At 40.7% G+C, this 22,387-nt stretch overlaps 3 protein-coding genes across 11 annotated transcripts in view; 2 read left to right on the forward strand and 1 right to left on the reverse strand.

Annotated features, from left to right (window-relative positions):
• The window catches only part of phactr3b (phosphatase and actin regulator 3b), a 49,981-nt gene extending 46,375 nt beyond the window's left edge, over positions 1-3,606 (forward strand). For 4 of the 5 annotated variants that reach the window (XM_007560878.2, XM_016675764.1, XM_007560879.2 and 1 more), the window contains 5 exons: positions 152-207; positions 1,397-1,458; positions 1,545-1,685; positions 2,033-2,109; positions 3,063-3,606. In XM_007560878.2, the coding sequence (XP_007560940.2) occupies positions 152-207; positions 1,397-1,458; positions 1,545-1,685; positions 2,033-2,109; positions 3,063-3,078 (352 nt within the window). In that variant the 3' untranslated portion in view covers positions 3,079-3,606. Of the gene's footprint in view, positions 1-151; positions 208-1,396; positions 1,459-1,544; positions 1,686-2,032; positions 2,110-3,062 lie in introns of those variants that run through there. The other variant, XR_001663187.1, reaches the window with a different exon arrangement.
• Positions 1-22,318, forward strand: part of LOC103144078 (solute carrier family 41 member 1-like) — a 38,235-nt gene extending 15,917 nt beyond the window's left edge. The window contains exons 1-11 of one of the 4 annotated variants that reach the window (XM_016675766.1): positions 11,069-11,230; positions 11,374-11,632; positions 15,293-15,400; positions 15,527-15,598; positions 16,117-16,261; positions 16,354-16,500; positions 17,332-17,476; positions 17,660-17,739; positions 19,469-19,603; positions 21,226-21,374; positions 21,451-22,318. In XM_016675766.1, the coding sequence (XP_016531252.1) occupies positions 11,504-11,632; positions 15,293-15,400; positions 15,527-15,598; positions 16,117-16,261; positions 16,354-16,500; positions 17,332-17,476; positions 17,660-17,739; positions 19,469-19,603; positions 21,226-21,374; positions 21,451-21,621 (1,281 nt within the window). In that variant the 5' untranslated portion in view covers positions 11,069-11,230; positions 11,374-11,503 and the 3' untranslated portion in view covers positions 21,622-22,318. Of the gene's footprint in view, positions 1-11,068; positions 11,231-11,369; positions 11,633-12,812; positions 14,058-15,292; positions 15,401-15,526; positions 15,599-16,116; positions 16,262-16,353; positions 16,501-17,331; positions 17,477-17,659; positions 17,740-19,468; positions 19,604-21,225; positions 21,375-21,450 lie in introns of those variants that run through there. The other 3 variants (XM_007560876.2, XM_016675765.1, XM_016675767.1) reach the window with 3 other exon arrangements.
• On the reverse strand, positions 8,826-10,658 carry ppp1r3db (protein phosphatase 1, regulatory subunit 3Db). 2 transcript variants are annotated; one of them, XM_016675769.1, is made up of 3 exons: positions 10,183-10,655; positions 9,821-10,102; positions 8,826-9,370 (listed from the first exon to the last, which is right to left on the reverse strand). In XM_016675769.1, the coding sequence occupies exons 2-3, from the start codon at positions 10,094-10,096 to the stop codon at positions 9,218-9,220; spliced, it is 429 nt and encodes a 142-aa protein (XP_016531255.1). In that variant the 5' UTR covers positions 10,097-10,102; positions 10,183-10,655; the 3' UTR covers positions 8,826-9,217. The 2 variants fall into 2 exon arrangements, with proteins under 2 accessions (XP_016531255.1, XP_016531254.1); XM_016675768.1 differs by having other exon boundaries at positions 8,826-10,102; positions 10,183-10,658.
• Positions 22,319-22,387: the final 69 nt, after the last annotated feature.

The following is a 22,387-nucleotide window of genomic DNA, read 5'->3' on the forward strand; positions in this document are numbered from 1 at the left end:
GTGGGGACCCGCTGTTCGCTAAGTGGTCGCGCGGCTCCCAGCGGTCGCTCGCGCTCATAGCGCGGCAGCAGTGGTGATAGCTGGCGGAGAGGCTGAACAACTTGTAGGGTGTGAGGATGGTCCAGAACGTAATTCTGGTGTTCTTCCGCAGGCGACTGAGCCAGAGACCGGCTGTGGAGGAACTGGAGAGTCGGAACATTTTAAAACGTAAGTAGCCGGGACTTGGATGCAACTTTAATACCGTCACACCCATGAGTGACTTAGTTCTTACAAAGTTAAGAAACGTTTTCAAAAAGACCGCTGAAATCTTTTTATTATTATTTTTTTACTATTAGTTTAAAAGTTACTAAGCTTTATACTATGATAATGATTTTCCACTTCCTAATAGTGTGCTTTATAATTTATTTAGTGTTTTAACAATTGAGTTATTTCATTTTCCATAGACCATATAAATTGTAATAAATTAACTTGAGAACTTTTTTAATCTTGTAATTTTAAATAAATTCCCTTTGAAAAGAAGTATTGCAACAAATACAAACAAAGAGTATTCTATTATTTTGCCGATATATACATACCGTATCAAATATTTTCTTATGTTGTAAAACTTAGTTGCAGCCCCATTTTCTATAATCTAAACATTCAAAATACTTTAATTTGGAAGTGAAAAACAACCAAAGAGAAATAAAAATAAAACAAAGGAACGAAGCAAATATTTTACAAGCTGCAAATGCAACATCTGGAACTAAACTGCCACATTTAGCTTTAAACCACATTAAGGCATTTCCTAAATTTTGTGCTTTTTAGTTTACTTGCATATAGTATTTCTACCAATTAGTATGGGCCTAGACTATTCTATAATAATTCTGGCCGTGTCATATTATTTGATCCAGGTTCTGCAGACTAACTTGTGAAGAAGAAACATGAGCTTTTGCTAGCTAATATGAAAGAATTTATGGCATTGCGTTCCTGCTGTCGTCACTACAGAAACATTATGAAATGACCATGTGAGAGACCCACATTTTGTGCTGATCTGGGTCTCCTGGGTGTGTTGGACCACCTGTGAACCCTCAGCAGCTGTCCTCATCCTCCACAGCAGCAACACGCTACCGCTCTGATAACAGCTATGAAAAGGATGCATAAGAGCAACAAAATCTGCTAAAATAACGAATACATTTGTGGAAAAAATTGATTAAAAGGAAGTTAGCATTGAATGTGGTGGTGGACCTGCTCTGGTTTCACTCTGTAGCTTCCAAACATCTCTCTGCTGAGAGAACGAAGAGCTGCATTTGTTACAATCATGAGGTGTTTTAGGAAGTGTATATATTTCCTCTGAATTCTCCTCAGTCATTCACTTCAGTTTGTTGGTATTAATCTTCTGTTGTTTTTGTTTCAACAGAGAGAAATGACCAGATTGAGCAGGAAGAGAGGAGGGAAATAAAGCAGCGGCTCAACAGAAAGGTAAGACGGATTAAAGCAAACATACAAACCATTAATGTTTTTATTTTTTTTTTGGCCTTTGCTGACCAATCACCTTTCTCCTGCAGCTCAACCAGAGGCCAACCGTGGATGAGCTGCGGGACAGGAAGATCCTGATCCGTTTCAGCGACTATGTGGAAGTGGCCAAAGCTCAGGACTACGACAGACGCGCAGACAAGCCATGGACCAGACTATCAGCTGCTGACAAGGTAGCCTTTAAACCCCCCCAATTCTGTTTTACCCAGATACACGTCTTTTACTAAAGAAGGTTCTGAAATGTAAGGGAAATGTCAATTATAGCCAATTAAACCAACATAATTTCAAATAAAAAGGTTAATCCCATCAAATTCTACAGAGGTCTAACATAAAATGTGTTATGAAAAAAAACCTTAAAATAGAAAATCTATGTAGAGTTTCTTTTTATTATTTAAGAAAACAAAATGTTTTAACTGGGTAAAAACTCTCTTATGTTTACCCCCATAATCTGCCTTAAAACAGATTCTTCATCTCTATTTAAGCCTCACCAGCTGGGCCTCATGTTGCTTTTGTTCTCCAGGCGGCGATCAGGAAGGAGTTGAACGAGTTCAAAAGCAACGAGATGGAAGTTCATTCCTCTAGCAAGCATCTGACGAGGTGAGCACAAGATGACTGGACTGAGCGATTAATCAGATTAATCGCAAACAAATCGATTGTTGGAATAATCAACTCATTTAGTAGTCAGTTAATCGGCAACTGGAGTATACAGTCAATAAAGGCTATTTGCTAAAATAACAACACTCAGAGCAGTAGTTAAGACAAAACTGTACCAGAAATATATACATTTTTGCTCCTTAGTAAAAAAAAAAATCTTTGTCTGTAAATCTGTACCCAAAACTCCTTAGGTGGCAGCATTAGCTTCACCCAGTTCAAATTGTTTAGAAAAAAACTGTTATTAATCACCTTTTGCAATCCAATTATTAATCTGTTAATCTAAAACTGATCACCAGATCAGCTCGACACTGTATTGATGTTCAGTCAAGCAGAAATGGGTGAGCTTTTCCCATGTTGATGTTCAGTAGCTGCAAATACATTTTTGCTACAAATCACTCAGCATTCACTAAAGCAATGCTGTCAGCATTGTAGGTTAAACATATTTTATTCTTATTTGAAAAAGGAACTGAATAATTTTGTTTATTTTCGTCTTTTAATACATTTCTAATATTCCATAAAAAAATCTGCACAATGTGATAATTTATTTTATTTGATTAATTGATTATTCAGTTAATCGGTGTCAGTGGTTGGGTGTGTAACAGGGTCACTGTGATATTGTACAATTGTCTGACATCGATAAGTGTGCAGCAAGCGGAGCTGGGCCTAAATTTATCCTCACCCGTTCCCCAGGAGATGAGAAGTTGTGCTGCTTCGGCCCGGCTCGCCACAGTAATGAATGTCCTCGCTTGTTCAGCTTACGTTTCGCTTATGTCATCGGTAGCTGAATTAGCAGGGGTTGAGCAGCATTGTTCATGGAGCTAATAATAGTTTTTACAGACTTTAGTTTTTAAGATCTCACTCACACATTTGCTCTGTTTCATCTCCTTTATGTGCAGGTTCCACCGGCCATAGCAAGGTTTCTTCTGTGAAGAGTTGCTTAAATCTGGTTCTGTCAGAGAAGACCTTGCATCAGTGGCTGTCCTGATATTTGGGTTCAGCAAACCTTGGAGGCTATGTCTCTAATAGGGAGTCTGCTGGTAGGAGAGGCGGCATGCAGCACGCTCCACCTGCGCTCAGGGGAAGCCCTCCTCCTTCACCGCCCGGTCAGAGGAGCAGAAAGGACAAAGATCTGCCCTGCAGCTCCAGCAGACCAGCAGGGACTTCTTTTTGTAAACAGACTATTTTCAAAGACTTTGTTTTTGAGGCCACTAGTGGCAGGGAGCGGAAGGGGAGATGGTGCATGTGATGAAGTCAACCAGTCCCACTCCAGTAACGTTAGTCACATCCCTGAGCCGTGTGTGAGTCTCAACGATTCAATCGATCAGTTTCATATCAAGACTGTAAAATGTTCTTAATGAGACCTTGTTGGTGTACAAGACAGAAATCCCTTTGTAAGCACTATTTATTGTCTGCACAATACAAGTTTTCTATTGGTAACAAACTGAGTTTGTCTTGTGTGCTGCATGCAGACGGTGAGGCTTTGAACAGCAAAGCAGGAAGGAGTTTTCTAAAGTAGGTCAGCTTCCTACACAGTCTGGAACGGAAACTTCTGGAATCTCATTCAAGAGTTTGTAGATCTGAAAGTCCATCCATCCATCCATCCATCCATCCATCCATCCATCCATCCATCCATCCATCCATCCATCCATCCATCCATCCATCCATCCATCCATATCTTTGCCTTCTGTGTATTTTTGCAAATATTTTATTAAAAACCCAACCTTCACAGAACCTTCACTATAAACAGAATTTTTCTGTTCAGACTTTAGAAATGAACTAAAAATGACCGTGTGTGACTGGAAGTGCAGTTCTTCTCATAGAGGCCAGTATAAGGGGCAGGTTAACTTCATTTGTCTCATGATTGGGCTGTAAAGCCTTGTGATTAACCTCAGTCACTGTTAAACTGTTTATGAAGCAAATAATGAAACGGCAGCAAAGTTCATCTTGTTGCTCCAGACTAACACCATTTGTTGGACAAAATGCAGGCAGTGACCCGTTTCTGATCAAACTATTATCCTGGTAAGCGGGTTAGCCCGGTTGAAATCCCTCACAAGAACGAGTTCACCTGACTGGGCCTGTTCAATCATCCAGTCTATGTGCTGCTGCTGCATCACCCTGCCTGAGGATTAATGAGATTTGTGATCTCCCTTCTCTGATTCTTCACACTCAGACGGTGTTGGTGGTTCATAAGATCACTGCAAAGCCTTTCACAGAGTAAAAACCTGTTTGCTGAGCTGAGACTGAAATATAACAACAATAACAAACCAAACCCGGTCTGGTCACCTCACCTCTTGTTATGTTACGGCCACATTCTAATAATTACTTTGTAGGTCAGTCAGTTGTGAAGTGGACAGAAAAATTCTATGTGGTGTGCATTTCTACAGAATATTTCACATATTTCAAACTAAATATTTAGTTGGTAATCTAAATATTTAGCTCCAACTTAAATATGTGTTCTGAGTGAGTAAGCTAAGTTTACAAACTAAATATTAGCTTGAAATAAAATATTTAGCTCAGAGATAAATATGTAGTTTAAATCTAAATACTTAGCTACAAATTAATAGTCAAATTTTTACCATGTTATTCATGCATTTATAAATGTCACGTTCAAACTACAGTTTTAAATAGCAAGTTAAATATTTAATTTACCAGCTAAATATTTAACACAGCTAAATATTTAGATTGCTATGAAAGTATTTAGTTTTATACTTTGACATTTATAAATGAATAAATAATGTGAAAATATGACTTTGAAAAATGACCCCCATTTTTTCTCTTATGACAGAATACATAACCCAAATTATTGCTGTTCTCATTTGTGACTGTGTAACTTGACAAACAGCAAAACCCTTAGATTTATGATGCCATTTAGTTGTTGTATTTTATTTAGGGGAAGCAAAGTAAAGCATGCTGAATGCCATTACCCCCTTTTGGGTTATTAGTGGGGAAAAAATAATTAAAACAGAGTGTAATTTTCCTTCCACTTCAAAGTTATGCACTTCTTGGTGTTCTGTCAAATAAAATCTTAATAGTACAAATAGAATTTTTTTTGTTTTGCTTTAATGTAACAAAATGTGAAAAACCTAATGGGGCGAGCGTGTTCTGATCCTGGTGACTCAGTCCTGACCTCATTGTCGTGGTGCTGGTAGTGTGAGAACAGGTGGCAGGTCCAGTTTGATCTGGAGGACTCCAGCCCCCCCTCACCGTTTAGAGTAATGAAACCAGCAGCTACTGGCTGAGAACCACGGTGGCTGATGGGAAGAGCGTGGAGGTGTGTGGGAGGAACGGGGGGGAGCTCTCATCACGTCTGAGGGGGATATCCCTTACTTCCTGGTGTTCCTCAGATGGGACTGGGCCGTAGCTAACACACACACTGAACATATGTTGTGCAGTTTTGAGCCAAGTGAGAGTGATGAACTCTTATATGCCTAAAAATAAGTGGAGCATTGTAAATAATAAATCTCTGGACTCCTGCGTCACTGCAACTACGAGTGAGTGCCCCTCCGGTACCTGTTGCTTTTAGCCTTGATAATCCATAAAACAAATGGTTGGAACCTACAGAAACTACAGTGCCCATTATCCCAAAAATACACACGCCACATTACGTAACCTGTAATAGCTGGAAGTTTTCAGATCTAAGAGCATCACTCTGACTCTCATAACATGGTGCTTTGTTACGTAGGCTTCAACAAGCGCCACATCTAAATTCATCTAAGTATGTTTGGACTGTCTTCTACTCCAGCATGGTCATGTGACTTCTAAATTACATCTACACAGATGTTTGTTAAATTAACAGTGTCATGTAGGAGCCATATACCTTGTTTTCTTGTGTTTTTCTCCATTAGGGGGGACATTTTGTTTTGTGTATTGAGTATGTTGGAAGGGGGTGGGGCTACTTAAAGTAGAGTGTGATTCTGTTCAGGTTTTGACATTGTGAAGGAAATAAATAACTTTACCATAATGAATTGTGATTAAACACATGTAAAACCAAAGCCTACCAAGAACAACAGCAACCAGTAGCCTAATAGCAATTTAGATGCTACATAGTCATCTCATGTACAGTACTTAGAATAATTTAATGTGTTTTGTCAGATCTTCTAAATATTCCTCCAAAGAGACATCTTGTGGCTTTTGACAGGTTATTGAGCTTCAATAAAAACTCTGATTATAATGTACACTTGATTGGGGAGTAAAATGTGTTTTAGAAACCGACAAGTAAAAAAAACACAAAGTCTCTAGGAACTAAGTGTGTTGATATGTTTAATGTTAAGTTTTTTAGGATAAGGTTTTGACAATATTGAGTACTGAAAAAAATGTGTTTATTTTAGTTCATTTGACCACACCACATACAATGTTAATTAATGTTCTGTCCCTTGGCAAATTAATAAGTCTTAATTTTAAATCTCTTATATATTTGATTTATTGTTAACCAGCATAAACTGAATTGATTTGAATTGAATTAACAGAACCTGGGAAAGAAGCATTTCCTCCTAAGTCTCTTGAACAGAAGATGGATTTTCCTAAGAAGCCATTATAACTCCTTAGTTAGCAAAAGCATCGATCTGCCAGTCTGCATTCAGTTTCCATGGTAACCCAGTGTTATAATGAACAATTGATGATGGTGGTATTCTCCTCTACTTTTGCTTCTGGTTAGATCATGAATCATAGAATCAAGAAATCTCAGAATACACATCACTTTTTCCATCTGCATAGAGAGATGCTAGCTGTTAGCCTGTATGTAGCATTCAAACATGTTGCCATTTTGCTTGTCAGAAATAAAATAAAACTCCCACTAACGTCCACTGGGTGTATGTTTGCAGTTGTAAATAGTCCACCCTTTCTTTCAGGGAGCAAAAATGAGCATTAGATATATTGATTTATTATTAAGATCCATGTCTTAGATAGACACATTTTAAAGTTACATCTGAAAGCTGTGTTTGCACAAGGAATTTGTTTAACTGAGTATATCCTGAGGTATGTCCTAATAATGTGTCGTTTGCTTAAGGATAGAAAATATGAATTTAATCCTGACATATGATGATGATACTCAAAACACACTTGTTGTACGTTCCCCCATAGTACTTGAGTAATTTTGATTTTTTTAAAGCAGGATGTCCTGATCCAGACTTTAATGTAGCATTACTGACAGCAACTTTACAAACTGACAAAGGTTTTAGTTCCGATATGCTTAGCAACATGAACATTATCGCTAAGTAAAGCAGTGCTGCCATCTAGTGTTTGAACGACATCAGAATAAGTACAACTATGCAATAAAATGAATTATGTTTAATGGGTTCCAAAAAGCTTTTTTTCCTCCCACAAAGTTTAAAATGAAAATCTTTCTCTCTTTCAAAATTGTGTAAAACACTCTGATGTCTACTACACCCTTTGTAAAATCTGCCAAGCTTTAGATGACGGCTGGTTTGAAGCGTGTCACACAGCTGCAGTGATTAGTCCAGCTGACAGGGTGTTTTCTAAAGCCACGGCCAGGCAGGAAGCACTCAGGAATCTGGGCTGTGACATTTCTGGAAACACTGCAGTGAAAGTCTGGTGTGAGTCTGTGATCCAAGGTCAAGCAAACATTTTCTCCCCATAATCCTCCTTATAAAACCAAACAAGTCCCACAGGAGTGGGGTCAACACTCTGTTTGCTTCAGCAGAAACCAGCCTCACTGCTCCGACTGCTGCTTCATTTCTGCAAGAGACCGCAGAGGTTCTTCATTACATACCTCACAACAGGCAAGATATGATTAACGGGATTTTATGTGACCGATCAACATAAAGTAGTGCATACTTGAGAAGTGGAATGAAAAGCATTATTTCCACAAAGAAAATGGATTTTCAAAAAAAAAAGTAAAAATAAATAAAACAACATTGGGACATTGTACTCACTGCAGGATTTAATCCATGATGGTACAGTGTTACTATGAAAACTCTTGAGACAGTAGTCCCAGTTCTCTTCAGGTCATTTAGTAGGTCCTGTGCTGATCTCTCTTCCTCATGATGACTGATACTCCATGAGGTCTAGTAGAACAGATCCATCATGGAGCCCCAGTGTAAGGGAGACTGACAGGCATCTGGATGTCCTTTGATTTTCTAATTGTCTCACCAACCTGTTTACCAATCATCGCCCATGCTGACCTGGTCCAGGTCTACACTTTGTCCCTGGTGTCCTTAGATAAGGGATTCCATTCTACTTACTTTTGACACAAATGGAACCCCTATTGAAAAACATGCCACGCCACCATCCTACCCACCACTTCTTGTTGTTTTCGTTGTCTTTTCCGCCAGTAGCGACATCCAGTTGTTGATCACGTGACTGGTGTGATGTGAAAAAAGTATCTCCGTTGCAGTTTTGTGAAATGCACTAATTTTGATAAGGCTGGGGAAAAAAACACCTGATCCTAGCGCCAAAACATTTTATCGAAAAACGTGGGTTGTTTTTTTTTCTGTTATGCCAACTTATTTTCTTAATTCCAATTTGCTAAATTTTAAGGTTAAATGTGAGAGACAGAATTCTTACTGGTTGGTAAATGACCAAATTCTTATTTCGTGCAACAACAAATGCAAGGAAATTATTTGAAGATCAATGTGATTTTTACTTTTTTTTAAAGATTCTCTTTCACAAATACTTATTTTCTCCTCCAGGTCTTTATTTTATTTTCTCACGGCAGAACAAAGTTTTCAAAGAGAAAAAAAAAGATCCTACAAATATATTTTTATTAATCTGCTGGATGATAAGCATTTTAGAACGAAAAAGGAATTTATGATCTGTAATTAAGAATTATCAATTTAATATTAGTAATCATATACTGAATGCAAAATATTCAGTATATGAATACAGTATTAGATGTGCTACATGCTGATAACATAACATTTGATGTGTAGTTGCGTTGCAGTCTGGGAAAAATACAGAAAAAGTCCAAACTGGTAAACGTCCAGATGAACTGAGTAACATTCCAACATTTTGAAAACCAAAAGAAGAGTTCATACAGAAGCTATTCATGTCCTCCCACATGCATTAACAGGAGCTAGCCCCCTCATGTGGCCACTCAGGTGAAATGCAGCATGCTGTCCTCACACTCCCTCGGCACGGTCACCTTGTAACTGTGGCATGCCAGTTTGTAATTGTTGCCATCATTGTTATCCCAGAAGTCCCATCCATTCACACGGTAGCAGATGGCAAACTCCAGGATGGCTCCTGGCTGCAAGATGAAGGGCGGGACAGGCAGACGAAATCTGAAAACGTCCGTGCCTGGAGCTCCACAGTCGCCAGGGTACCCACCTGATACCCACAAAGCTGATGTGTGTGTTTGCGTTCTCCAGTTGGTGAAAGAGTAGTGCACTTTGATCTCTTTCTGATAAGCTAAATTAAGTACATGTATGGTTCCTGTTATGCCTTGGTCTGAGCACATCACCCGCTCCAGAGAGACGTTGTTAGAGCAGACACGGTTCTGGAAGTTTGGCAGGCCTCCCGGGTGCTCAGGGAAACAGGGTCTGAAGTAAGGCATGTTCAGCTCAGGTGACTTTCCAAAAGTCAGTTCAGAGCTCATCAGCAGCCTAAACATCACATGTGGGGGTATCAGGGGGTCCTCCTGACATCTGAAGACTTTTACCTCCTCCAGATCAAGACCCAGTGCATCCATAAAGCGTACCTGGACCCTCCTAGGTTCTCTCTTCTTTCCTGAAGCCAAAGACAAAGACTGGGCCCTTTTCCTCCGGACGGAGGGATTGTCTGAAGGGGTTTGCTGCTGACCTCGTTCGCTCAGAGAGGCAGGTCTCGGAGATGGCGGACGGATCCGGACAGGGGCCTTTGGAGATGGAGGCTTTGGATTGTATATGTCTCGCAGTCTGATTGTTGTGGTCGGTCTGCTGGGACCAGTGATGACTGGTGCTTGGCTCCAGTTCTTCTCACCAGCTGACCCAGGCATTTTTCACTGTAAATTCAACATAATAACAACAATAATCATTTAGACTATTGTTGCCTCATGCTAAATATGCTGAAGAAGAACCAGACCTTCCCAGTTGTGTCCTGTTGTTGAGCTGCTCTCTGCTGCGTGACCGTGTTGCTATCTTGCAGTTGCGTGGAACCCAGCTGGAGCTACCTGACAGCTAGGAGGAGATGACACCTGCAAGCACATATCTAAGAAGCCCTACAGGAGGTAGGGTGCAACACATTAGCAAAGTTCCCACAAGGCACCAAGAACAGAAGACCCCAAAGAAAGACCCGAGAAGCCTCGCAGTTTAGCAATAAATGCACCAGAGCTGACTCTAATGACATGAAGACAGACTGTAATCTGTGGCCCCTTCGTGTTTGAGCTCAGTGTTTGACATATAACATGAGACATGAACTCGGGTTCAGGTCTGTATATTAATAGCAACAGGGCAGTGAAGAGGCTTTTCTTGTTTATTTATAGCTACTGAAATCAAACAGCGTTAAAGGGTTGGAAGATTATTGCTTAACACTGTCATAAAAAAGGAAAAACTGGGACATAAGGATGTTTGTTTTGTAGGTGTTATTAAACAACGACCATAAGTTATAAGTTATTACATTCCAGATATCTAAAAACGAATTTTTTCTAAACAACTGCATTTTTACTATCCCGAATGGTAATTTGACTTAATGTAATGTTTTGATTGTTGCATGATTTTGTGTTTTTGTGTTTGTTGTGATGTAAAGCACTTTGAAATGCCTTGAAATGTGCTAAAATTTGATTTGATTTTGATTTAATTTAAGATAATTACAAATATCTTAATTAAGTCATATGTCAAGTCATAAACCAGTTTCAGATGTTTGGAATGTAAGTGAAGCAGATATTATATTTAAGCGGCCTGTCAGAGCGCGCGCCCCATTGGCAGCTCTCGTTTTGTTTTGTCTTTGGAGACGCAACGTGACGTAATACCCCAATGAACATGGCGGAAAGTAGGAAGAGTAAGGCTGGCGTCGAGGAGGCTAACATTAAAAAGAAGCTTTGGAAACAAATTCAGCTAAATGTGCAAAGTTTGTAACATTTTCACAAAATCAAGCTCGCAGTAAACAACGTCAAATGAGGACAATGAAACTGGTGAGGCAAACCACTGTTCAGTTAAGTCAATGAATGGCGTGGGGGGGCATAACGTAATATTGCGTAATGTAAATATCTCTATGACAAGACGCCCAATAAATTGGAAACTTTGTCCTATATTTTTACTTAACATGTAGGGGGAGGGGGTGCAGGCTGGCTCGCTGAAAGACAAACAGAGTCTGGGCCTCTTGGCTCTGAGTCGGAGTGAGAGAACTAGAGATGGTCAGTTTTCCAGTATGAACCTCGGCAGCACTGCTGTCTGGTCCTGACAAGATGAGAGAGGAGAAGCTCCACCTTTCCTGTGGACAATCATCCTGGACTATGTGTCTCCAAGTTCTGCCTTCGTACCTGCTGGCCGGGCAGGGTATGGTGACAGCCGGAATGCTGTTGGACTGCGCACAGGTTGGTGACGCTACAACTAGAGTTTAGTACATGACATCTATGGGAACCGCAGAGATCCAAAAAACACTCCATGGGGTTTATTTATAATAAAGAGCTCTTTGTAGGAAGGTATTTTCTTAGTAATGATTTGCTTACAAATTCTCCAGAGTTAAAATGGATTTCCAATAGCCAACATGGAAGCTTTACACAAGTTAAAACTGTTATCTAGTTTTAACTGGGAATGGAGGTCAGGATGACCTGTGAGGTGACCCCAACCCGACCCATGGAAAGAAATAAACAAATTTCAGAGATAAGACAGAGCTGCTGTTTCTGTTAGTGTCAACATGCAGGTCTAAATGTAGGAAGTATCTGGAAAAACTGTTAAAATTAGCTTATTACAATTAATTCACTGAAGAAGTTTAGAAGTTTGTATTATTCCAAAGATGCCAAAGAATGTAAAAGCAGTGTCAGATTCAGGAACACGAATCAGGCTCTGTTTGTAACTGTTAATTATAGAGAAAACATTTTGGACCCACAGGCAGCTACTCACCTACTTTATGACTAACAATTTATGACAAAGATTTCTGCCGTGTATAAACAGAAATCTTGTTCCATACAATCATATGAAGCAACAACATATTTCCCTGAAGTTATCCATATTCACCTTCCAACAACTCTGACCACCTGCCCTGTCTGCTAAAAAAGAAAACCCGACATCTCCATATCATGATGCTGCCACCACCACCTTTCACACTGCTGCATTCAGTGTTGTAAAGTTCTGTATTAATTATCAGCAACAAGCAGGAAGCACCAACTCTCAACTGGCTGCTTGGGCATAAAAGCAACAGAAAACTTGTAGCTTTGCACTGCAAACCCCCCAAATGTGACAAGGTATTTTTGGCTAGCTTTCAGTGTAAATACCTTAGTACACTAAAACCGTCAAATTTATTTTATGTTTGATACAGAATTTTTATGACAACCAAAGTTTACATAGTTATTTGATTGTGATATAAAATGGCACCATAATACCAATACATAATACCGCCCCTTTAAGGCAATCATCCCTTAATATTGATCAGTCATGCCTCAAGGACAGTTTTCAGCTGTCCTTGAGGCTGATCTGTCATATAAAACCTCAATAAAATACAGTAGATTGTATTATGTGATGTTATTAAGTGTGAGCTGTGCCGCCTGAGTCATTAGGGGGCGCTGCAGAGACAGCAGTCATGTCTCAAGGACAGTTTTCAGCTGAGTCATCGTCCTGCTGAAGGTGTGTGTGAGGACCTTTAGGACACACACTTGCTGATCATCTGCACATATCAGACATCACACACCGCAGGAACAGATTCAGTCTGAGCTAGTTAGGTTTTTTTTTATCTCCCTGTCTCACCAGCATTGACAGATTACCTGTGAGGGGTTTTGATTGGGAATTCATATAAGTCAGTAGATTATGTAGGGAAACTGGCTGACTTCTGGCAGACAGCAGATGGTCATGTGTCTCCATCCCCTCCCAAGTCCACCAGGGTAAAGCTCGTCCTTCCCACACAGCAGCAGCACCACGTGTTGGCGACAGGTCCAGCACCTGCTGCCGCTCTGAGTGCGTCAACGGCCCGCTGCAGGCGGAGAAGGAGGAGGAGTCTGCTCCACCTGACCGGAGAGGGAAAAGTGTCTCACCCTCCTCCACACTCCCTCCTTCCTCTCAGATCAAAACATCGTCGTCTTTATTCATCTGGAATTTGAAAGACACGCAGCATCACAGAGGTCAGTCCGAAGGTCACAGCCTGGACCAGACCTCGTCGACATGAAGAAGGGGCTCCAGGCTCAAGCGGGACATCACGGCACGGGGGACAAAGAGAGGAACATGTGGAGGGAGACGGAGGAGACGGAGTGGCAAAACGGGAGGACAGAGAGGAAGCTCCTGGCCTTTTGGATGTCCCTGACCCAGAGGAGGTGGAGCCTGCTCAGGCCGGCCGTCCAGCGCTCTGCCTCGGCCGCCCGGCTGCTGAAGAGCGAGGCGTGAGGAGACAAAGGGGACTTTGTGTGTGTGTGTATGTGTGTGTGTCAGAAGATTCCTACCAGACCTGCATTAAGTAGATGTGCGTGTGTATGTGTGTGTGTGTGTATATAAACTCGACTTCCACACTGAACTTCCCTCTGAGTTAAAGTCAGACTAACTTCGTTGTGAGTTTTCAAAGCGAAGGTGGAGGTGACAGGTCTTGGGATGAACAGGAAGTGATGTCATCCCAGATCTGAGCTGAGCCTTGAAGTGGTGATGGGTTTAGACCGATGTGCCATGGCGGTTTCACATCTGGCCCTGCAGCTGCGTTTCCAGGGGAACAAGCCCAGAGGCCTCGGCTGCAGACGGAGGCGCTCTGCCGGCGGCCTCATGGTGAAGCCGGTCCGGCTCCACATCCTGCTGTCCGGGCCGGTCATGGACGCCGCGCAAGTATGGAGAATTATACTTCAGAGTGGGCTTTTTGTTTAAACATTAATAGAGAGAAGCATGTCAGGTTTTCACAGCTTAAAGGGACTGTTTTGGTAAACTTGCTGCATGAAGACAAAGAAATCAGAAAAGTTGTTACTGAACTTGGCAGGATCCAAACTAGTCGTTCTGAAACTCTTTATAACCAATTGTTGCTCAGGAAATAAGTTTTCTAAGCTCCACTGTAAATGACAACAGGACTGGGATTTTTATTCATTTCATCCAATTCAGAAAGGAAGAAGCCACAACGGGAAAAAAACACACAGCAGTTCACAAATATAGCGAAGGGAAAAGACATTCATCAGACGACATGACCAGTCGTCTGATGAAAGGAAGATTGACGTGTTTAACCTTAAACAACATTGTTACATTTGGAGGGAAAACTAGGAGGTTTGCTCACCTGAGAACACAAACCCAGCAGGGAATCCCTGTGCTGCTGCTGGAGGGACTGGTGCACTTTACAAAATATAACATCATGAGGAAAGAACAAGAAAGTCATGATTTTGGAGCAACTCGGTTACGGCAGCTTTTGTTTCAGACCAAAAAAAGATCGGTCTGATTTCATGCCAGGCATTAAGGAAATGAGATTGTTTATGTATGTAGTTATTAAGTTTGACATATGAATCCAAAATATATATAAAAAAATAATAAGTAGATGTTAGTATCAATCGATAGACACGTGGTAAGACTGATACTTTAGCTTCAGATTCCCTCTTGAACTTTTACTTGTAGTTTCTTAACTCTACTTTAAAAAGATTTTGTTTTGATTCGCCCTCAAATTAAGTATATTTTGCACTTTATCGATGAAACAATGCACACAGGCTTTCTATTGTTTCTGTTTATTGTGTCAGTGTGTCATTAAAGCATTTTGTAGACACCTGTGAACTTTGTACAAATTTTGTCCAAAGTTTTAACAAAATGATTCAATAATAAATAAACGATGAGAACATCTAACGGTCAGAAGTTTGATGATGTATCAAACTTAAATAAGTGTCAGTATCGGTATCAGTATCAGTATGGGTATTGGGGATACTGACCCTGTATTGGTATCAGATCGATACGAAAGTTTGAAGTATTACACACCTGTAGTAGATATCTAGCTCACATTGAAAGTTGGTGACTGAATGAAGGGTATGAGGATGAGCTGAACATGTGGATTAGAACTTTGTGATTTGTTTATGCCACTCTGTGCTTGTCAGCACTGGCAGGTGTTCCAGCAGATCTCTGAGGTGTTCGTCTTGGTTCCGGCTCTGGTGGGGCTGAAGGGAAACCTAGAGATGACACTGGCATCCCGTCTGTCAACAGCAGTGAGTGCAACACTCACTCCACTCTAAACACACACTGCAAAATAAAGTCTGTTGTGAGAATGAGTAAAATGTTTGGTGCTTTGAAAAGTTTCTGTGATTGTTCTGTAAATCTGTTCCCATCTGCAGGCCAACACGGGGCAGATGGACGAGACTCAGCAACGCTGGAGGATGGTGCTTTGTAACATGGCCCTCATTCAAGTGGCCTTCACACACTCTCTCTCTCTCTCTCTCTCGTTCTCTCGTTCTCACATACATACACACACTATCTTATTAACAGCTCACTCCAAACCCTTGGAGGATTTTGCTCCAAAACCAAAACCAAAATCCAGAAACACTGTAGCAGCTCATATGACTGAAAATAGAGAGAGAAACTCATCCAGCTGTCATTTGGATGAATGGATAAGATACTGACCTCTGACTAAAGTAGAAATGGAAGGGAGGCAATAGATTTAGAGAAGTTTCATTCATTTAAGGCAGAAGTCATGTTGATCACTGATTGCACTTTAATTTTCCAGCCAATCAAAGGTCAAACTTCACCCTGACCTCAACAGCTTGAGCCCCTGCACACATAGACAGCTAGCCTCTGTTAGTTAGCTGCTTCATAAAATTGATGTACTTGCGTACCCTTGATGAATGAAGCATCCAGGTTTGTGGTTCCTTGCCTCCATGTGTGAATGTGGACTCTGTATTTAATGTTGCATTGAATTTGTCTCCAGGTCCAGGCTACAGTTGTGGGCTTCCTGGCTGCCGTAGCCGCCGTCGCTCTGGGCCATCTGAGCAGAGAGAGAATGGACGGTATCCAGGCTGCCATCCTGTGTGCCAGCAGCATCAGCACCGCTTTCATTGCCGCGCTCGCTCTAGGTCAGCCCGATGCTTAACACTTTAATTTACACAATACAACATAGTTGATGTGATGCTGCAGCTTCATCCAGCTGTCCTGTGGGCTGAGACAGGGCTGGTGGTGGTGGCCGTGATTATTGGCTCCAGAAAGCTGGGCATCAACCCGGACAACGTGGCCACGCCCATCGCTGCTAGCCTCGGTGACCTCATCACTCTGTCCCTGCTTGCTGGGGTCAGCAGCTTCTTCTTCACCTACAGAGGTCAGAGACACAACCTACCTGAAGGGGACAGTATAGTATAAAACTAACTTAAGAACTTTACATTATGTCGTAATGTTATTCCCTCATTAAAACCATACCTGGAGTGGATCATGCATGTTTGAAAAAAATCCTTTCATCTCCATGGCAACCATTCAGCTGAGCAAAACACCTTGGTGGAACTCACCCCGCCTTCAAGGACAAAGTTCCTCACTTTCTAAGCTTCTGCCTCACAGAGCAGCCCTTCTCCAGGACTCCCCCACTCAGCTCCTTCAGACTAGTCATCAGCAATTAGCAGTGGGACTGTGCAGCAGCTGAGCTCACTATAGGAGCTACTTCTCAGAGCAACGCTGCTAAAAATGTTGTTAAAGGGTTAATACTGAGATAGTTCCTGGAGGTGGAGTTTCAGAAAGAGCAGGAGTTTTTAAAGAGAGATGGGCCCAATTTAAAGGATGTAAATTAGGAAGTCATGTTTATTTAAAGTCATATTTGAAACAGACAGCATTTTTCTAGCAACTGAAGGTAACATAGTTACTTGACTGTGCTAAAAAAATGATACCATGTGACTGGAAAACACATCCTACTGCTGCTTTAAAGAATAAAGAACAAAAATATCCCAGATGTGGAGTAACTGAAAGGGAGTTTTGTGATACAAACATCTGGAACGCTTGTTATAGAAACATTGTTAATGCATTTTAACTGCTTTTTTATTGTTGTTGTTGTTTTTAACCAGAGGAGGGCAGCAAAATCCTGATTAACTTCTTGCTAAGAGCTAGAAAAGAGCTGAGTCATCACAGCCAGATTCTTCTGATTCTTTGTTTTCCTGCCCTCCAGATGTGTGGTACCTGCCCACCGTGGTGGGGGGCTTCTTCCTGCTGCTCACCCCTGTGTGGGTCATCATCGCCAGCCGCAGTCCACCAATCAGAGAGGTCCTAAAGTCAGGATGGCAGCCAGTCATTTTGGCCATGTCTGTCAGCAGGTGAGTTCACCAGTGAGAGTCATCTGATCATTTCCTCAGTCAACTCAAAGATTAGTCATGAGCTTTTCACATAACAAGCTTCATTTCCAAAAAGTCAAAAATTTACCTCATTAGGAATCAAAATTATTTTTAACAAAACTTTTCTATTCTGATTGATATGTAATCATATTTTCATCTTCTTAGTATTGGTGGTCTGATTCTGGATAAAACTGTGAGCAACCCCAGCTTTGAAGGCATGGCTGTGTTCACGCCCATCATCAACGGTGAGTCAAAGCAGACAAGACAAACTTTAAACCCTTTATTCACAAGACAGTAACGGCCTAGAAATATAATAATAATAATAATAATACCTATGCATAAATTTAAACTTGACATTTGAAAAAAATGGAAAGATCTTTAAAGATTTGTCAAAATAACTTGAAGGAACATTAAAGTTAAGAAAATTTTCAAATTGTATTAGGAATAAACAGTTTCCAGAACTGATTCTCCACTCATTTTACATGCAAGCTAGCCTTATCCATAACAGTACAGCTAGATACTGCAGGTAGTTGGATAAGTAGAAGAACAATCGTATCGTTCTTAAACAATAGATGTTTAAGGATGTTTTGTAAAAAATGTTTTTGTAAAGCACTCATCCTCTGTTAGTGTCTCTGGAGATTTGAACAGTAACTTTGTTTTTCTTTTATCATTGTTGGTATAATCCTTTTAATTGAGCTAAAACAATGCTTTAAATTACAATGACGGGATTTATAATGATGATGTTTCTCTCTCTAAAGAGTCGCTTTTAAAGAGACTAACTATGAGCAACGCAGAAAAATGATGACATGTTGAAATGATTGAACTACGCTGGAAGCCAGCAGTAAATCCCATAATGAATAACGGGATTAAGTGTTTCTAACTCCTCCAGAGCCTGACTGTAAACCAAACCCCTGCTGAGGCCGAGCTCAGCGTCAGATCTGAGCCCATCATCAATCATTAGCCATGAAAGAGCTGCTGGAGTCTGATTGGCCTCTGTGTCAGAGGATCCTCAGAGGGGCGTAGAGGACCAGATCGTCTGTGACCCGAGTCCTGCTGACCACAGAGCGGCACGCTGAGCGGAGAACAATAACAACGGCCTTTACATAGACCACAAGCCTGATCAGAATGCCAACTATGCCTTCACTGGCTGCTGTTCTGTGCCATCCCGCTCCAGGAAGTGCATTTGCATTCCAATGCAGGCTCTCCTCTCACGCCTTGTTGACCAGAAACACTTTTCCTGTTTTTGTTCCGATGATCCGTGTGCTTCAAAGCTGTGAGAGCAGAGAGTAGTCACTCTGCTGCTCATAAAATCAGCTGGAGGGGTTATAAGGCAGATGGAAAATACCAAATAAACTTGACAATGTCTTTTTAGACAGTTTGAGGGGAAAGAAAGGAGTCATGGGAAACAGAATTGGATTAGATTTCCAGTAAAGTGATTGTTTGGATATGGATTAAGTTTTTTCTCTATTTGTTGACGCACTGGGCTCAGCGTTTAAAATCACATCCATACCAGATCAGAACCTTGATTCAACATATGATGTAGTTTCTCTTCATGATGGATTATGAGGATGGCACATTTCTTTGTTTAAAGACATTGAAATGTAATTCCTCCCAAATGAATCTGTAGATCTTCAACTGTGCCGTTTATTATTCTCCTTATTTTTAAGTCACTTCAGCTAAAAATACTTTATTTGTCCCAACAGAAAATTAAATGTTGAACTCATAGTCGACACAAGTATCTTCATGGAGTCGACAGTGATTCTGAGGGCGAGAAACCAAAGACACATTAGACTGAATAGATCTGCCCTAATGGATTGTTCACACCTGAATTTAGCGGCAGCAGAGATAATAATCCACAGCAACTTGTGCTGGATGACATCAATTGTTGACCGGCTCAGCTAATCCCCCTCATTTGCTTTTGCCGCTCCTCCTTAGAAGTGATGACCATTGCTCTATGTTTCCGTGTTCTCACAGGAGTTGGAGGAAATCTCGTGGCGGTCCAAGCGAGCAGGATGTCCACCTACCTCCATCACTGGAGCGTTCCTGGAGCTCTCCCAGTAAAAATGAGTGCTGACTGTCCTGGACCCTGCACCGCCTTCTGCTCCTCAGGTCAAACCAACAACAATGTTACATTAAAAAAGTGCTTGGATCTTTACTAACCCTTTGTCAATAGATCAGTATCATAGTGAGCTTTAGTTGGGAAATAAAAGTAAAAGAACAAAAACAGCCATTTTTATTACTTTTGAGATATTTTTAGTGGGAATGTTTACTAAAAAAAATCTAATTTTCAGGTTCATTATTTATGACGCCTTAAAGTGAGTTTTGTTTACTCAAAACATGGAAAAAATGAACAAATCCGACATTTACACAGACAGGCCAACATAAAAGAAGTCAGCTTAATAAACTAAACTCAAAGTCTCAAAGTGGAACACATGTATTAATACAACATAAAACAGAATTATGTGTGCACTCCATGCAATGTAATGTGTGATGGAAAAATAGCTGATTTTTCCAACATATTGTTGGATGGTCAACAGTCAACATGTTGGATGAGGCCAAAACCTATTTGAAGTCAAGTGAAGCCTAACTAGGGGTCAAGTGTGAATCACTTTTATTTGATTTTCAGGGGCAGACGCACTTAAGCTTAACAAATGTGTAAAAATAATTGAATGCATTCATGTGGTTCTATGAGACAGCATTGTTAATGTGAAAACATTAGACAGGGGCAGTTTTATGTGTTTTCCAGCCACACTGCCATGTTATAGCACCAATCAAGTTACTATGTTAACTTTATTCATTTATTTTATTTTCTTGTAAAACATCTTGGAATGTCTGACAAAGCCCTATAAAAATTTATATATTTTTATTACTACTATTCTTACTATCATTCAGCTGTCATAAATGTTATAAATATCAAATACGTATAATATATATATAATCTAACCTAATTTTGACTTCATAATTTAACCCCTTGAAATTGAGCCTCCGTCTCTTTAAGAAACTCCTGCTCCTTCTAAAGCTCTGCCTTCAAGAACTCATCACAACATGGCTCCTCTATTAACCCTTTAACAACATCTTTACCAGCATTGCCCTATAACAAACTCAGTAGATGCTTAGTTTCAGTTGTTTGCTAATTGCTGCTGACTAGTCTGAAGGAGCTGAATGGGGGAGTCGCAATGGAGGGTTGTCCTGTGAGGCAGAAGTTTGGAAACTGCAGAAGGAGTTCACCAGGTGTTTGCTGACTGCTGCGTTTTACATAGCTGAGTGGTTGCCATGGAGATTAAAGGACTGCTCAAACATACCTTTAAGAATAAAAGCAACACTCCAGGTATGTTTTTGATGAGGGAATAGCATTATGACATGGTGTAAAGATTAAAGAGTCAATTTTGCACAATACTTCCCCTTTAATACTCTTAGTCAGAGAAATTAGGATTCAGTTCAGTTCAGATTTTTTCAAGCCCTGGATGGGCAGTTAATGTTGCATCCAGAACATATTCATACATAAAACAACCAAAGTTAAAAAAGCAAGAGACAAGTGTACCAAAACAACAAAATGGCTGCCACTTAAACTAACACAAATCAATGAAGTTACCTCCAAACGGCCCCAGGCATTGGCTTCCTCCCACAGAACAAAACATACGTGTTGGCTAAATCGGAGATTCTACATTTTCTGGCTCTTTAGCTGTGAGTGTACCTACTGGAGGTTTGCTTCCCTGTCCATGTTTGTCCAGATGTGAACTCTAAATCGGCCAGAGTTCTGGTGGCCCTTGTGGTACCGGGTCACCTCCTCTTCCTCTACACAGTCCAGCTGCTGAGGGGAGGCCATACCGCCATGACGCCTTCCTTCATCATCTGCTACCTGTGTGCAGCTCTGCTTCAGGTTAGAAACACTTTACTGCAAGAAGTAATAAAACCTCTACGGTTTGCATTTGAAGCCCAGCATCCTCCTCCTCCAGGTGGTGATTCTGCTCTATTCTTCCGTCCTGATGGTCCGCTGGCTGTGGAGACGGAGCTTGGATCCAGATAACTACTCCATCCCCTACCTCACGGCTCTGGGGGACCTGCTGGGAACCGCTTTCTTGGCCCTGACCTTCAGGCTTTTCAGCTCTGAAGGGACCGGGCTTTGAAACATTTGGTCAGCACCAGTATCTAATGTGAAAGACTGAAGCACAGCGCTGAGCTCACTGCAGCTGCAGTTGAAAGACAATGAAACAAAAAGACAGGTGACAGGTGGTGACTTAATAATTAGAGATGCTATAATCTGACTTTGGATCAAATCATAATTCTACCACAATCATGATTCACTATAAGGGAAAACAAAACACTCACATAATGAGTAGTTTAAAGATCAACAACTCAGATTTTGCTGTTGTTCATTCTGCTCTGATTATCACTTCCTGGTCAGAATTAGGTCACAGATCTGACCAGTTCAACGTAAAAAAGTGTCCAAGTAAGAAAAACTGTAACTGTAAACCTCTTCAGTACTTTGGTCTTTAGTATTTCTCTGTTGTTCACATGCAGTTTAATGAGCTCAAACTGAAATTGTAGAAACACCAATTATTGCACGTCTATGGTTATTGCTAGATGGTGGGTGTTTATATTACGACCAATAGACATAATTGTGTTTGTATGTCAACATAAAGCAGACACTATAAGGCTCTAGCATTTAACTTGACTGTGTGTTCCTATTGACAAATAGTGTCTGAGGTCAGAGTTTATTCTTGTGTGGAGCCTTTTTCTTTATTTCTTTGACGTCCATAAAGAAAAAAATAGCAATAACAGTGACAGCCTGGCTAAATTTGTAGAGCTTCTGTATTTGTAAAAATAAGAAAAAACAATTTGTTTTTTCTTATTTTTAAGAAAATAAGAAATAAAACACAGTTAAATAAAACA

This window comes from Poecilia formosa, unplaced genomic scaffold (assembly GCF_000485575.1).
Source record: "Poecilia formosa unplaced genomic scaffold, Poecilia_formosa-5.1.2 Scaffold121, whole genome shotgun sequence".
Classification (NCBI taxonomy): domain Eukaryota; kingdom Metazoa; phylum Chordata; class Actinopteri; order Cyprinodontiformes; family Poeciliidae; genus Poecilia; species Poecilia formosa.